The 17280-nt window shown below is 40.4% G+C and overlaps 3 protein-coding genes and 1 pseudogene across 4 annotated transcripts; 1 reads left to right on the forward strand and 3 right to left on the reverse strand.

Annotated features, from left to right (window-relative positions):
* Positions 1–2200: 2200 nt before the first annotated feature.
* Positions 2201–4770, reverse strand: LOC103939429 (pre-mRNA-splicing factor SPF27 homolog). Its single transcript, XM_048589090.1, has 7 exons — positions 4490–4770; positions 4213–4388; positions 4020–4103; positions 3500–3569; positions 3277–3410; positions 3134–3192; positions 2201–2534 (listed from the first exon to the last, which is right to left on the reverse strand). Exons 1-6 carry the CDS (start codon positions 4745–4747, stop codon positions 3138–3140), a joined length of 777 nt encoding a protein of 258 aa, XP_048445047.1. The 5' UTR covers positions 4748–4770; the 3' UTR covers positions 2201–2534; positions 3134–3137.
* Positions 4771–5611: 841 nt separating this feature from the next.
* LOC103939418 (peroxisome biogenesis protein 3-2) lies at positions 5612–9449 on the reverse strand. 2 transcript variants are annotated; one of them, XM_048589065.1, is made up of 7 exons: positions 9146–9449; positions 8713–8877; positions 8392–8603; positions 8145–8275; positions 6971–7098; positions 6401–6628; positions 5612–6102 (listed from the first exon to the last, which is right to left on the reverse strand). In XM_048589065.1, the coding sequence occupies exons 1-7, from the start codon at positions 9157–9159 to the stop codon at positions 5853–5855; spliced, it is 1128 nt and encodes a 375-aa protein (XP_048445022.1). In that variant the 5' UTR covers positions 9160–9449; the 3' UTR covers positions 5612–5852. The 2 variants fall into 2 exon arrangements, with proteins under 2 accessions (XP_048445022.1, XP_009347780.2); XM_009349505.3 differs by having other exon boundaries at positions 8413–8603; positions 9146–9445.
* A 970-nt stretch (positions 9450–10419) lies between these two features.
* Positions 10420–12572, forward strand: LOC103939407 (guanine nucleotide-binding protein subunit beta-like protein). Its single transcript, XM_009349495.3, has 2 exons — positions 10420–11361; positions 12261–12572. Exons 1-2 carry the CDS (start codon positions 10480–10482, stop codon positions 12357–12359), a joined length of 981 nt encoding a protein of 326 aa, XP_009347770.1. The 5' UTR covers positions 10420–10479; the 3' UTR covers positions 12360–12572.
* Positions 12573–12784: 212 nt separating this feature from the next.
* LOC125479651 lies at positions 12785–14796 on the reverse strand (annotated as a pseudogene).
* Between the last annotated feature and the right edge of the window lie 2484 nt (positions 14797–17280).

The following is a 17280-nucleotide window of genomic DNA, read 5'->3' on the forward strand; positions in this document are numbered from 1 at the left end:
CCCTGGTTTCGTGCAAGGCGCCAGCAGGGTGTCAACCATCCAATACACAATCTCCGGCACTGCATTCTCTTACCCTTTCTCCTTAAACATGTTTCGTGTTGCCTTGTATTTGCTCTCCCAACGGCTACTATTATTACTATTGGACAAAGCACAATCAAAGTATGTATTGGTGAACACAAACACCTTCTTGATCATCTGCTCCGCCTTCAAATTCCCATTCATAGCCGCTTCGAAATTCAAATCAAACACCTTCCGCAAATCAATATGCTCACCGCAGTCCAATCTTCTCACAAACGCGCACTTGGACTTAAGATCATCGCCTTGTACTAAACGCAGGTCGGGATTCGGACTGAAATTGATCACCTTTCCTTTCCAACTCGGCTCTTCACTCAGTTCGGACACTAGCAGCCCCATCGCAACTGAAACATCCGCGGAGATCCCCACCATGGAAGAAGGCGACACGTCACACACAGCCAGGCAGTTTTCCAGCTTTCCTACTTTTGCCTCCACGATTGCCTTCCACTGAAGCTCTGCTGCTTGCCTAACACCGCGGTTATTCACATATTCTACGATCTCATTCGGAAGCAGAGCACATGCCGCAATCTTGGCCTTGCCACCAGCTTTCACCTCCTCCAAGTACTCCTTAACTGCGCAGGGCTTTGCCGAAGAATCAAAGCCCTGAGAGTAATCCAAGGTGAACGTCAACGGCACCAAAACCTCCTTCCTAAGGCGGTCTCGGACTCTGCATCCGCCATGCGAAGATTCTAGCGGGAAAATCTTCCTCGCAATGCTTTCACACAGCAAGGTGGCACGCTCCATGGAAGAATCCACGGAGGGGCAGAAATACGGCACCGAGCTTTTCTGACAAATGTCCCCCTTCTTCAACTTTTCAAGATCGTTGGACAAGTCTCGGAGGTTGCAAATGAGCTTGAGGGTGGTCAGTGGATTGTGTGACCATGCCAGGGGAAGTAGCTGCCTGAGATACTTGTAGGAATGGGAGTAGGAATCGGAATGGGGGACGAGCACGTGGAAGAAGAGATCGAGGCAGGGATTGCCGTAGGAGGAGGGGATGAGGAACTACGGGGAAACCGAATCAGAATCCGAATCCGAATGGAGTACGTGGAAACGATGATCAGTGATGATGTCGTTGAAATTTGCAACCATGAAAACAGGGTCTTTTTCTCTGGGAATGAAAAGGGTTCCGAGTTTCGGGTCGGAAAATCGGACCGGAGAGAGTTGCGAAAAGTTTTTGAGATGGATTTTGTTTGGGTTGGAAAGTAGTGGAGAGAGGAGTCTCGCCATTTTTGATGCAGCTTTCATGATTTTCAGAACCATTTTTTTGGTGAATATTTTGAAGGGCCGGTCGATGTATGGTTATGCCGAAATTTTAATGTCGGTTGTTTTGCTTTGCTTGCGCGCCAAGGATCTTACTCATTTAGGTCGTGACTTCAAGAAGAAAGACACAACAGGAAATTGGGATCCTATTTGTTGCGTAGGGTCTCCTGCTTAGGTGACAAGTGCCCTACAAATGACATAAGAGTTAGGTATCTTTACTCAAAATTTCTTCCTATATTGTATATTCCTACTCAGTGTTAAAAAATCAATGTACTCTTACTCAATGTTAAAATATCGATATACCCTTAGTTAGTGTCAAAATATCGACATAGTTGAAAATACCGGTTATCTTTGACAAAAATTATGAAAATTTGTAATGGGGTGGATGTATCAACTTGTTTAGATTTAGTCAAAATTAGAGAAAAATTTCTCAAAAGAATTCAAGATTGCGAAATCTACAATGGGTTCCAACAAAATTTCTATAGTGAAAATGGTAAATATCATTAATATTTATTGATTTTTTTATATCTCGCTCATACAGAACAAAGTTTGCATTTCACCCTCCCTTCCATATCAATCCTTGATTTTTCAGATATATCGATGAAAATATCAGTAATTTCGTGAATATTTTAAACACTACTACTAGAATAGCTCTTGCATCGAGTACGACCTAGATGGATTTAGGTCCTCTCTCATACTTTATGATGGATACCGTAGTAATAATGTGATCGGACAACTCTATCCAAATTTTCTCCAAGCATGTGAATATGCTTCAATTGAATTTAGATATAGTTTTGTTTTGATTTTATGAATAAGTTGCCCGTTTTGGTGTGAATATGCTACATTTTCGTAGATCTATAGTCTATAATCTCCAAGCATGTAGCTCAATTGTGCATTCTATGGTGAGCTCGAAATAATTGGCCATGCCATAAAGAAATGGATAATGTATGAAGTTGTGAACACAGTTATAAGCGGTTTCAACGCATTAATATTTAATACCAACCGGAAACATGCGCTATTGTCAATTACAACTGGATTCGAAGGGTGCAACTGGGACTGGGAGAAGCTTTTAACCATGCTTACAAAAAAGCCGCTCATTGAAAGTACAACAAAGATCGATCCAGCTCCATGCTACGATAGTTGTTGAATAGACGCTAATATTCCGGTATAACAATTTCTGCCGGATCTTCATCCAAATCCTGTTTACAAAACCCTAAGTTAAATGATTAAAACTAAATAGCACCGCAAAGCTAAACATGACATAGTCTAGGACAGAAGTGATAAAGTCTAGTTTCGAATAAACTCTGGTTTATAGCCGCCTGATACTGATTCCGTGAAGCAGATCGATCATAGTAAGCCTATTGTATCCTCCCTTCAAGAATTGACGACTCACCATAATAAAAACATATATTCGTATAGGCAGACCTGGACATCATAACTCGGGACTTGTCTTGTCCTCAAAGGAAAAGTATCCTAATACACAACGGCATCAGACGTTTTGAATTTGAGGAACTAAACTCTAAATAGCTCAGCTAATGACAGAAAGGAAAAGCAAGACAAAACTCCCATTCAACAACACACAAATGGGTAGAAACGCAAACACTAGGAACTAATTCTTCAAAATTACATTAAACCTGGAAGAGGAATTGGGAATAAACTCTCACCGATAAAGGGTTAAAAAAGATTACAACATCTCTAAATCCTGTGAAGTAAAAGAATATTGCATAGCATTGTATAACAAGATAACAGAGTTACAGCATCAACGCTAAACCAAATGGCATTAGCTGCAAAAGCATACCTTCTCATTCAGCATTCAATAGAGAACCATTTTCTGCATTGGATTCCAGGTTCCATCCTCTAAAGCGAGTAACAGCTAATTAGTGATCAAACTAGTAAAATGAGTGCCACAAAAAACACACCAGACAGGAAAAGGTGGATTACCTTTTGGCTGCTTCCCTCCTCAATCCTTCAAGATGGTTTTCAAGATTAACACATGCAGATTGAATTTCTATATTCTTCTGACAAAGCTCCTTCCATTGAGCAGACAGAGCATTGAGCTCATACGCAGTGGTTTGCTGTCATCAATGAAGAAGTAAATTTATCAGATCAGAGTAATATTAGGATCGAAATAGTACAAAGTCAGCAGGCAGATAGGTTAAATCACCTGATGATGTTTTCTTTCACGATTCACTGTTTCAATATTTTGATATTGCTCCTGAGCTAATTTCTGCATTCTGAAAAATAAAAATGCATAACACACATAACATTACTTCAAGCATCATGAAATGCATTATTCAAAGAATCATCATGTACTGCACATGAAAATTAGAACTTTCAGCAATAATATCGATCTTAAACGCAAAATTAAGTACATCATGTAAATTTTCAGAACAGAAAGTCTAACTGCAAACAATTCAGACGGTTGAACACCTTTTGATAAAGTACATGTGCAAAATTTAATTGGTACAAATGCATACATTTAAACACGTGTGTGTGCATAGGTACATGTAGGAGAATTACGTATGTGAACAGGAATAAGCAATGTCATATGTATGTGGGGTGCACAGTCCCAAAAGGGGCGGTACTACTAGACTACTAATGCGGCATCTACGGAATGAATCGATTCACAATGAAGAGGTAACTATAAATATTGCAGTTTTTTATATGAAATCCGATGGGCAAACCTCGACAAAATTGATTGCAATCGATTGTTGTTCTGAATCCAGGCTTCAGGACCATACTTGTCAATCAGCTCCAAATTCTCCAACCTACAATTCAGACACTCATTTCATCAACAGTAAACATGACTCAGATATACATATCCATACTACATATACACAGCCTATACAAATATACAAATCTGTATGTATAGATTACCTGACGGCTTGGTGCTGCAGAGAGTACTGAGCTTTCTGGAGAGCAAGCTTCCAAGCAGTTTCATCATTCAATTTATTCACCGGCGGCGGCTCCACTTTGTCTCTCGAAAAATCAATCGCCACCGGAGGCCTCGACGCTCTCACCCGTTCGTACTCCCTAGCCAGCATCGGATGATCCTGCAATTTCAAATTCCAAAAGTCAGGCACAAAAAAATCCTTATCGACGCAGCCAAACAGTCCCTTAAAAAGAGACAAACCCTAGGAATTTGGGGACTGACCTTGAAATTGGGCTTGGGAAGCGGCGGCAACTCCTTGAGGAAATCGGCCGGCTTCTTGGCGCTGCGCCGCAACTCCTCCTCCACCATGCGGTCGACCTCGCGCTTGACGTCGGGGTGGGCGTAGTCGTCGTCGATGTAGGGCAAGGCGTCGATGGTTTCGGCATTGGTTAGAGGTCCCGGCCATGCCGGACCTTCCGGCGGCGGAGCTTCAAGCATCAGGACGTCATGGTTGCCGCCGTTGCCATTGGTGTTCACCATTGTTGTCCGCCGAGAAGGTCACTGAGCGTGAGCTTCAGAGACGCGGTGAGTGGAGTTTCGGGGGATTTGTGTTTGTGAATTGAATTGAATTGTTACTTAAACGCAGCGTTTGAACCCGAACCCGTTTTTCGTTGGGGCAGAAACATGATTTAGGGCACGCACGTTTGGAAGATTTGGGGATAACAAATTTCTTTCCGATAACCAAAAACACTTTTGATATTATTTGGTCTAAATAAAAGGATTCATTTGCTATATGTTTTTGTAAATAAAATCTATTATGTGCTTTTCTAAGAAGTATTTTCAAATGATTCTTTAATAAACATTTAAGTTAAAAAAAAAAAAAAAACATTGATCGACAAAACTATTTTTGAAACAAGCATTTCCAAACAGGCTCAACGAAATTATACTTTGGAAAATACCAAGGCCACTAAATTAAGTAATTTGAACCTTCCAAATTTTATCCAATGATCCACCTGTTTTGACTCCTTAAAAGCTATGATAATTTTTTACCGTTGAATAAAATTTAAAAAGCCAAATCACTTGATTCGGTGACTGTGATAGGCATTCCATTGAATGAAGCCCACTTCCCTCCTAGAAGAGAAAGCCGCTTCCTGTACTTGGGTCTTTTGGTTAAGTCAAATGACAAAAGACCCATCTACGTGGCATCTCGAAGGGTATACCGTCCGTAAATTTTTCTTTCCATTCAGGGCTTCTCCAGGTCTACCGGTAGAATGGCCAAAAGCACTTTTAGGCAGCTAAAAAAACTTCTACCATCGTTTAAAAGAAAATTTTGAAAGCGCTTACAAATCGTAACCAGTTTTTGGAAAAGCGCTTTTTAATAAAGCAAGCATGATATAAGAGATATTACAGCACAACAAATATGAGATGTGGAATTAGAAATGGTAGAAGAACTAGTACAAACAGTAGATTACACTGCAACATTCCTCATCTTTCTCTGTTATTCCTTTAAAACTTCCGAATTTTGATAACTTGAACGCCCCTCAATCATTAGCACGTTCTTCCGCTGCCGGATTTGATTGTAACGCATCAAAAATCTACTTAAAAACCGAAATTCTGAAATTGTGATCCGCCGCGAGTCTCTACTCTAGTCTATTTTCATGTTTGAGTAGATGAGAGTGAAAAAGAGCTCAACTTGTGGTACATTCAGAATGATCTGGATGAACTTGCTTGATTCTTCGAGGACTGAAGGACCCGTCTGTGCAACCCGTGCTAAAACTTTGGCAAGTTGAATTCCTGACTTTAGACTGCCTCCTCCAGGTTGAGCATTCATATCTTCTATCACGGTATCCACCACTGCTCTCAACGCTGTCTCGGCAACACTCCTGAATTCAGCACTGCAAAGAGAAGACAGAAAAGATTTGAGTGACTTCCAAATTTCACCTTCCGAAGTGGAACAAAACACTACTCAGGAAAAAGTCAGGAAGATCCTTCGAGGAATAACAATAACAAGATAAAGTTGCATGATAGAATTAAGTAACACCAAAATCAGTATTACTACGTTTGGTAATGTTGAGATTTGCAATTCGATGCATAGGAGTTGTATCTTAAACTTGCAATTCCATGCAAAGGAGCTGCGGTATTGATGTTACTTTTGAATAAGCATAAGCTGCATCCCTAACATCGCAGACATACCTTGATATTACTGCCCGTGTCTCCAACATAAGTTGGTCAAATTTGGTGACATCTGGAAGGGGTACGTTATCATTGCTGAAGGCCGTGGCTAGTTCATGCCAACGAGCATCCTCAGGCATCAAGTAGTTCACCCAGTGATGGGGATCTCCTGTGCTCATGAACTTTTCAAGTATTTCCATGATAGTTGCATGAAGAACTGTGGTGTTGAAAGAATCCTTTAGCTGCTTTCTGCAAATGAAAAGCATCCAAACTATTTAGTAAGACCTCTAATAGTCAACTAGTAAGTTTGGCTTGCAGAGTTAAGCTACATAGGTCCCTTAGCTTCTTGGTCGTGCAGTGCTATAAGAGATTGAAGCTGGTCAAGATTAAACTTGGGGGCAGTGACAAACTTATGGTAGTTTCTGAGTATTAAGCATTTATTGACATTTGATCGAAAGCCTGGACATTGTCTCATTGACCATGGCATTTAAGAAGAAAAATTCAGGGAAAACATTGATGTGATAGATAAACCTGCCTTTATTTTTCAGACTAATATACAACATGCTAATAGGTGGTCAGACAAAGCTTTACCCATTAAGAACTTCTGTTGCTGCTGCCTGGATATTTGAAATTAAAGCAGGCAAGGCATTACTGGCGAGATAATCAGAACTTGCGAGAAACTTCTGCTGGTCATCCCTATGAATGAGATCAGCATCCTCCTATTAACATAAGAACAATTATATTGCATTCAGCGAAGTTAAAGTAACAAATCAAAACCAATAGTATCGTCCAAAATACACTTCATAGCATGCCTGATGTGAGTGGTATTGCAGATCAACACTAATGTCTATCAAGTGGCTTGGGTAAAATGAACAAAAGTAATGATACTTTTAGTGAGAAAACATTAATCACAGTGCCACCAAGCAGCAATCAGCTATAATATTAGTTTTTGACAAGCAGTGTTAAGAGGAACTTGATCTCTCAAATATATAACCATGCACCCCTCCACCTGTTTCATTGATATCCAGCCTGCCCTACCGCCCAGAAACGGATCCCACCTCTTCAAATAGAATTATGTGTAGATTTCACCATACTTATCCTAATGAAGTATTCTCCCACGATATAACCATAACATCTCCTCAACAACGGTGAAGATGAGGTCACTCAACCACCACCCTAGTTATCATTTCAAACTATTAGATATCCCTAATCCTGAACGAAAGCTTCTTACAATTGACAATCAAAACCGATGCCATATTTGATAAATGATAACTCTTAAAAAACTATAATTTGAATAACTTTTATATCATATAAAATCCTTGAAACAAAATTTTTGGTGATAGGATATACTTCGAATGAACATAGAAGAAACAGATACTCTACACGTCAGTATCCAAGTTTGGTAACATTCACAAGCATACACACACTTTTGAGGTTAACTTTTTCCAGCAATACATTCAGAAGGTACAAGTTCACAAGTCATACTAATTAATTGCACCTTTAACGATTGCTTGACCAAATGTAAAACTCGGCAAGGATATTTCATACTATGTAATAAAGTAGGCACATCAATACATTGCAAACCAAATAAATCAACAATTTGCAAGTACAAACATTCAGCTGCATTGGACTACTTAAAACTTAGAACAATGCTGTCTAGATTGGTATTGCAGTTAAGTAAACACAATTCCACTATCAATTCTGCTGAAATAACTATTTTGAGTAGAAATCATTGGCATACAGTGGAAAAGGAAATAGCTCTTACAATTAAAAGAGAGCTCCCAAGACCTCGTGCAGTATCAATATATAAATGTCTCCCTAATATATTGACTTGAACTCTAATATATAAGCTAAGGATCGTCATTGCCCACAGCGACAACACCATTCTCGTGAAACCTGCAAAAAATACAAGAACAGTAGTAGAAGGTGAGCGAACTATAAATCCCTTTATTTTAGTCAAATAAAGAGAACTCATAAACTATGGTCTTGAAACATGCTAAATATATAAATACCAGGGAATGACAGAAACATACTTAGAATTTTCAGTCTATCCCATAACTCAAGTTTCTCTTGAGATGTCGGTTGCCCCTTCACTTGCATTAACCTCTCAGTAAGGTGAGAAAGGTCCAACTCTTCCGCTATCCGACTACTTAAATAGTACATAGCATGAGGCAGTGTAGTTGTGTCAGCAATTCTTTGTATGTTTTCAAAATGGGCCTGCATTCTATGATCGCAACCATAAAACAATATCGTTAGAACCCAACTAAAAACCAGTTAAAGAATCGAAAACAAAATATACGAGTACTCAAAATGAAATGGGAATCTCTCTTAACTGAGCCTTGATGAGCTCATCGTTTTTCTCTCGCTTGTGCTCGAGTTCGGTCTCCAGGTCAGCAAGCCTTTGTCTGTGAGCATTGTATAATTTGTACAGAAGATACCCACTTCCTAAAACACCAGTTGCAACCAAAACCTTCCTCTTATGCCTTCTCCAAAATCCCCTAGTATCAAACCGGCACATGAAATCAAAGGCAGGCAGTGGCCCAATGGGTGAACATACAAGATTCAATTGCTACCAATTGAAAATTTATACAATTCTTAAAGCAAAGTACAAGTTATTAACTTACTAACATCAAAATATACCAACAAAACGTAAGAACCCACAAAATAAAACAAAGAAAATCTCAAACAAACGAACAATTGAAGCAAGATTAGAGGAAAACAACAATTACCCAGATGAAAAAAAGGTGGAAAATACGAAGAACTAACCTTAAAGAAAGCATCTTTTTGGTGCTACGATAGGCAAACCTCCATCAGCGAGCAGTGAAGTTCTTCCGAGGAAGATGATTCAGAGAAGATAATTCCGAGCGGAAACGGGCAACGATAGAAATTGGAAGCGGTGGTTTCTCGGGCGGAGCCGCAAGCGGTGCATTAAAAACAAAGTTTATTGTCCAATAATAAAAAATAAAAAACAAAATGTAACTGGTGATTTTTATTTACCTTTTTCGAACCAGTGGGATACGATCATACGTAGAAGAAAATATTATATTTTAGCAGTCTCCTTCTCAATGCGATCTTTAAACATTTCAATTGTCTATATAAAGAAATGACTCGTTGACACGAAATAACCACCCTCTGAGTATTTTAGTTATGGGACATCAGTATTTTCTTAGGCAAAACTCGTCTTTGCGGACATAATTTGTGTTGCAATCATTATTCTAAAAATTCCCGTCTAAGCGTTAAGCGATTGGTTACCGTCCTAATTAATGCTTAGACATTTAAAAATTAAGAAATGTCGTCTAAACCTGTTGATGTGCCCGCCTAAACCACCTAGGCACCCTTCTACGTTGCAACTCACTTAGACAGAAAATAAATAACTTTCATTTTGAATTTTATTTTTTTCAATAAATTATAACAGACTTGTTGAATACTTAAATGAACACACATTATAAGCTTGTTCCCCATGTTTTCATTATGTTTTAATACTTCCTAATATATATGTCATTCTGTTTCGTAGTTTATGATGAAATCATATATATTTTAAGTATAAATAGACACTTGTTTACATGAAATATAATATATTTACTTAAATCCGCCTAGCCGTTTAGGCATTAGGCCCCAACTCACCGTTCAACTAGTGCCTAACGTCTTTTGAAACCTTGGTTGCAAGACCTCGAACTGAGTTTTCTTATTAATGGAGTAGGGTGATTCGAACTTTAGAAAGTGAATTTTAAACAATTATAATTTCCGAGAAGTAAATTTGAACTCGAATGCAACCAACACATTGTTGTACCTATTTCCAATCTAATAGGGAATATAAAGCCCCACTTTAGAATCTAATTGGGCTTCAAGAATAGACCCAAGCTTTAGAATCTAGTTGGGCCTCATCCATACCGGGCCGGGTCACCAAACTAAAGCAACCCAAACCCACACACCCACCCCAGTTTTTCGGTCTGGCTCATCTCCCTCAAAACCCTATCTCTCTCACCTATATATTCTTCTTTTCTCCCGTTTTTCCCTCTTCACCCTCTCGTACGCCTTCCAGCCTCCCGCATCTCTGAAAACCCTAGCACACCCGCCGCCGCGCACCACCACCAGCAACCATGGGTGAGAATCTCGTTCTCCGCGGCACCATGAGGGCTCATACCGACATGGTCACGGCCATCGCCATCCCAATCGACAACTCCGAGATGATCGTCAGCGCCTCCCGCGACAAGTCCATCATCCTCTGGCACCTCAACAAAGACGAGAAGACCTACGGTGTCCCCCGCAGAAGGCTCACCGGCCACTCCCACTTCGTCCAGGACGTTGTTCTCTCTTCCGACGGCCAGTTTGCCCTCTCTGGATCCTGGGACGGCGAGCTCCGCCTCTGGGACTTGGCCCTCGGCGTCTCCGCCCGCCGATTTGTTGGTCACACTAAGGATGTGTTGTCTGTTGCATTCTCGATTGACAACCGTCAGATCGTCTCGGCTTCCCGTGACCGCACGATCAAGCTCTGGAACACTCTCGGTGAGTGCAAGTTCACCATTCAGGACCAGGATGGGCACGGTGATTGGGTCAGCTGTGTGAGATTCAGCCCCAATACGATGCAGCCCACCATCGTCTCGGCCTCGTGGGACAAGACTGTGAAAGTCTGGAACTTGTCCAACTGCAAGCTGAGGAACACCCTTGAGGGCCACAATGGGTATGTGAACACCGTCGCGGTTTCTCCTGATGGTTCATTGTGCGCCAGCGGAGGCAAAGACGGAGTTATTCTGCTCTGGGATTTGGCGGAGGGCAAGAGGCTGTATCATCTCGAGGCCGGCTCCATCATCCACGCTCTCTGCTTCAGTCCCAACAGGTACTGGCTGTGTGCCGCAACCGAGCAAAGCATCAAGATTTGGGACTTGGAGAGTAAGTCCATTGTGGAGGAGTTGAAGGTCGATCTGAAGACTGAGGCTGAGAAGACTGAGGATACCCATGCTGCTACTTCATACAAGAAGAAGGTATACTTCTAATTTTTGTTTTCGCTCCTTTCGATTTATTACTGGTTCTATATCTTGTTTCATTTGTGTTGTTTGTCTTTCAATTGTGATTGTTTTTGTAATGTGATTTCGGGCTTTGATGAAATTGCTTATTGCTTATATCGTCTATTTGTTGTTTCTCTAATCTTGTTATCACAAATGTGGTATGTAGCGATTGTGCATAGATGTTATTTATCTTAACTGTTTTATTGATATTAGTAGTATGGTAGCTGACCCCAAAATGGTTGGTACAATGCTCCTATATTTGTTGCAATTTGCATTTGACATGTGCTGTTATCGATTATAGAGTAGATTAACGTTTATGTCTTGGCCATTTCTTCCCTATATACACATTGAATTGGACTTTGCTCTACAGAGTTTCTGCTTTGCTTGGCTTTGAGTCTTTTGACAAATCTTTTCTTTGAAGATAAGTCACATTGCTCACCAATTGGTGATGCTGTTTTGTTTTGAATTGTTTTTGAGCTTTGTGCGATTTCGTATTTTCTTCCCCTGTTACAAACTCATAATATGGAACTTACATTCTTTTGGTATTGTTGACTCTGGTGGTATTCGTTTTTGCTGTATTTGTTTAGTGTTGGTGTTTTGCTCGAATCTTGGTTTTTTCATTCACATTCAGTATTGCATTTAAAGTGCGGAAAGGAACTCCACATTGCGCGAGTGCTTGACAATGTGCTCCGGCCTGTACTTACTTTGTGTCACTGCATTCATAGACATAATTAAGTTGTCAGTTGATAGTAGGTTTATGATTACTAGCGTTTTCATTTGGTGACTGGTTTTATTCGGTTTGTAATCTTTGTACATATTAGTAATGCTTGAACTTTAATTGTTTTGGTTTGTTTAACTTGTGCTCTGAATTGCAGGTTATCTACTGTACGAGTTTGAACTGGAGCGCTGATGGCAGCACCTTGTTCAGTGGCTACACCGACGGAGTTATCAGAGTCTGGGGTATCGGTCGTTGAAATACAAGTTTTGAGTGATAATTTGCCAGAAGTCATGTCTTCTCGAGGACAAATGAGTTACTTTCATGAAATGTAGTTGGTCTAAATGTTTATTTAGGGTTTTGCTATGTTGGATCTGGTGGATTTGAATCATTTTGTTTGACAATGTTGGCTTTGAGGCCAAAGCTTTTTTAGTTTCGGTTTTCAAATTAAGTTGTGATATTTACGTGATTACTGCCCTGGCTTGACGGCATGAATTATTGAATGTCGAATCTCCCGTCCATCCTCAACATGAGAAATTTTTTATTATGATCGGAACATCAGTGGTACAACACATGTTTTTATACAAGTGATGAGAAATTTTATTTTTAAGTTATTAATGTTTTAACACACATCCTACCATCCACCTTAAACAATTGTCAAATTACAGGGATCATAAGAATGAATGACAGCACGCAAGAGAGAACTAGTTTGGTAACCTGATAAGCATGTTCAGTGTCTGGTGAAATGTAAAATATTCGACGTTCGTATCATATTCAACGGAAAGAGGAGGTCGCTCAGGCCCAACTCGATATATCTGTAACATAAACGGAAACTGACGCTATCCCAGTCAATCAGACAAGGAACTCAAAATATTCTTGATACATTTTCAGAAAAGAAAACAAAACAGGCACAGCTTTTTGAGAGCCTTGCACAGGGAAAGTAGATGGCCGGCTTTATCAGTATATAACCTCTTCAAAACTCGGCATCATCTTCCTCGGCTATGTGCTTTGCAAGCTCTTGCTCCTGTTGTTGCCTCTCCCTCCTCTTCTCAGCACTTTCTTTCTCCTTGTGGGAATTTGGTGGGAACCTAAGTGCCCGCACTACATCGTTGTGCAAATTGAGGCAAAATGCAATTCTTGTGTCGAATGCAGCTTGGGGCCCGTTAGTAGAGTAGATATCCCCAGTTTCCTTTGACACCATCCATCCATTTGCATGATCCAGAGTGGCATCAATTGCACCATCTCGGATTGCCTTCACCACAATGCTTTCAGCATCAGCAACCGGGTTTGGAGAGTCCAATCGCAACTCTTTAGCAACATCAACCAGAGAAAACGGGAATAAGAGACGCTAATGTTACGCAACCCAGTCCTTATGACATTATGTCGCAGCCTAACAATCAAATTGTGGGTTCGGTCTGCATTGAATACATCCGAGAACTTTTCTGCAATATATTCTTGAAAAGCTCCAAGTCACCAATTCTCACAGCATTTGTTATTTCGAAGTATGGCCGCAACGCCTTCTCCATGCCTTTTTGCATAAAAACGGTTCTCTCAGGGATTTCTCCAAGCAACAAGCGTACAATGATTGCCCACTTGTTGCACTGAATCCGAAAACCAAGGGCTGCTATAGGAGCTTTCCTAGCAGCTTGCAGGAGGTACTCCTTTGCATCAGTGTACTCCAACTGAATTGTTCTGATCTTTCCTAGGTAAAAGAGATACCGGCAGAACTGCTGGTTGGAGTGAGCCTCAAATCGAGGTGCCTTGGACCTCAGTTTCTCTGCCTGATCATACAGGTTATAGTGGAGATAATTGCAAAGCAGAAGATTAAGAAGTGTTTCCTGACCCAGCTCATCATGGTGCAAAGTGGCAATACGGTGAAGATTCAGGAGATTTCCTCTAATTTCTGCAAGATCACCAGTGAGTTCATAGCTCAGGGAGTAATAGAAGTACAGCCTGGATGCCAGAACGTCAATGGTTCTCCTATTCAAGTTCTTAATACGAGCAATGCTTGCCGAGGCACAGGCTTTAGCCTCTTTGTACTTTTTCTGATCAATCAGAAAAATGAGCACAAGCAAGTAGGAGTACATCTCTAGCTCTGGCAAGGCATGTTTTGCGGGAACTTGAGTAGCAGATGTTGTGGTATCAACGTCCATATCCTGTTCATCATCCTTGGGAAGAAAGGATGATAAACGGCTATGAACCTCAGATCCCGGTGTAAGGGCAAAATTGAGGAATGCTGAAATCACAGAAACCTTCAGCTTCCGCCTCAACACCATCGTTAACCTAACGGCACGCACAATCCGCCTAACCTCCCGTGTATAAGCAGCAGTCTCAAGGAGTGAAGCAATCTCCTTCAAATTGTGTAAAGTTGACGGAGAAGTCGAAGAAACTGAGTTGGAAGGCGCCGGGACCTCCTTCATCTCCACGTCGTGAGTCATCTTGTAGAGACTTGAATCTGGCGGCGGCTCGCGCTGATCGGAATCGATTTGGCGACTGATGAACCAGGGTTTTGCGACGGTTTCCTCCTCTGCAAGTTTATGCGAGAGAGAAGAGAGAATACGAGGAACAGTCTCCCAAATCTCAACCATTGTTGCCGCCTGAATACGAGGAACAGTCTCCCAAATCTCCCAAATCTCACATTCTCTACATTAGAGCACATAGCTTATAGCCGAGTTCGAAGGCCACAGTGAGGAAAAACCTCACTGTGTAATCAACCTCGTTCTCGCCCTCTTCCTCACCGCGAGGAAAAACCTTCCTTGCGATGCTTTCACACGGTGGAATAGTAGTGACAGCAATACAGCCGGCATTGTAATCGTAGGACGTGCAGCCGTTTTCTATGGGTCCAAGGACAAAGGGCGCACTTGACTTGCTAAAATCACACAATTCATTTTCTCATTGGGCTTCTTTTTCTTCAACTATTCAAAATCAGACCTAAAGTCGGCCGCAAAAACATCTGAAACACGATTGTGTAAAAACTGATAATTGGGGTCACGCTCGTACCTTTCAAGAACACCCTTCTTGTGGATGGCAACATCAATGACACTATCGTGGGTGCCTCCTTCTGGAAGAAGAAGCCGGTACAGAATAGTGACAAAGTCCTTTAAACTGCCAAAAGAAACCTGGGAACGTTTGCCGCCTGCAATAGCCTCGATGTTGCAGGCTAGGGTTTTGGGGTGGTTGTTGTGGAGCCAAACCAGCGCCTTGTGGAAGAATTCCCTTTCCCTTGTTTCATAGCGGTTTGCTAGGTTGCAAATGAGCTTGAGGGTAGTAAGGGAATCGTGGGACCAGGCCAGCGGCAGCAATGACTTCAGACATTTGTTAGGGTCACAGGAACCAAAGGGTTCCGTCAAGGAATCGGAATACATATCGTCATGGTAGCCAAAGGGTTTATTAAAGGACTCCACATACAGATCAACGCAGGGGTTGTTACCGAAGGAGGAGGATGAGGTGGTGGCGGTGGCGGTGGCGGTGGCGGTGGAAAGAGTAGCAAGTCTTGCTGTGAGGTTTTTGTTACTTGCTCTGGCCACAACTGGGGAGAGGATTTTCCCAACTTTCACTGCAACTTTCATCATCATCATAAACGCACGCACGACAACAATTTGCCTATTCGATCTTCTGTTTAGGGTTTAGGGTTACCGGGGGCGGTAAACAATATGTAAACAAATCCAACTTTACTTTCGGTAGCCATGTATAAATAAATAAAGTTATTTTTTTATAGTTAACATGGTCATTGAGATTGACATAATTTCTTATTTTGGTCTTTAAAATTTGAAATCGATAAAAGTAATCCATGAATTTGTCTACGATCAATCATTTTGGTCCTTTAAAAAATTTATGTTAAATAAGCTTTAAAAAATCTATGTTAAATAAGGATCAAAATAACAAAAAATACTCTTAATTTAATAAACAATGAGTCAAAATGATTTAACAAAATTGAGGGTATATTTTGTCATTTTTTTCTTATTTAAGGGATATTTTGGATAAAAAATCATAAATAAATAAATAATCCCCAAATGATGGAAATTCATGATTCTTACCATCTAAATTTCTGATATTTAGTGTCGAAGTGGCAGAAAGTATTGTAGGAAATAATCACATTGATTATACAGATCTTCTTTCTGTTTGGAGAATGGCATCAACAAGCGCGACCATAATGTCCAGGACTCCAACCCTTGCCACAATTCCATCGGGAAAAATATGGAGAGGGAAAAAAGCAAAAGTCTGGCATCCACATATCCACTGAAGACTCAAAGAGTTCGAATGACTTCCAAACTTCCAAATCACAGCTTTTGCAAATGTCAAGCACACGCACAATGTCAACATCAAATTTCAAGATTTGTCAATCACAAGATATTCTCGGGATTGATACGAGGATAAAAGAAATATATATATATATATATATATATATATATATATATATATATATATTAAGAGTGACTTCAAACTATATCTCATACAGGAGACAAGCAAACGTTTTCAGTGGTATTTGTAGACATTGAAATTTCGTTGGTTGAAATTCAAAATTTGATCATGTGGTTAGTCATAATTGACTAGAATGAGTCGTGTGCTTATATAAAATACACGTAGCACATGATTCACTAAGGTAAAATGGGCTATCAGACGTGACACATGTCTTCATGAGGAGTTCCATTCAAATTAATGAAGCCAGATTCCAAAAAAGAGCAACTGATCATTTGGTCAAATTTCCTCTATTTTATTTTTTGACCAAATTTTTTTCCCTCTATTTCACAAACCAAGGGATTGAAATTGGATCTTCCAAACCAAAACTCACTTCTTGATCTTGAACAAATTAAGATCATGAGGAGTTTCACGAGGTGGGTGGTCTTCAGCTTTGATAGTAAAAAATCGGCAAATTTGTTTGTTACGTTTGATGATTCTCCATAAGTGTTTGGGTGTTTGTATTAGTCATAGAGCTTTATGAGTTTCCTTTCTAAAATCCCTTCTAGGTCACAGTTAGTTGACTAGGTAGTGTCTCTATACCTTTATACTCAAATCCAACTCCACTCATTTTGTAACCCCAGTTTGAATTCCCTCCCAAATAGATTAGAGCACATGGCTTATAGCCGAGTTCGAAGGCCCTCCCTAAAACATTAGAGTAGTTTATTACTCCAGTTTGAAGCAAATTATAGTAATTTTCCAGAAATATAGAGAATGTGAGA

Source organism: the organism of the source record quoted next, unplaced genomic scaffold (genome assembly GCF_019419815.1).
Source record: "Pyrus x bretschneideri cultivar Hongxiangsu unplaced genomic scaffold, Pyrus_bretschneideri_v1 Contig3, whole genome shotgun sequence".
NCBI classification, from domain to species: domain Eukaryota; kingdom Viridiplantae; phylum Streptophyta; class Magnoliopsida; order Rosales; family Rosaceae; genus Pyrus; species Pyrus x bretschneideri.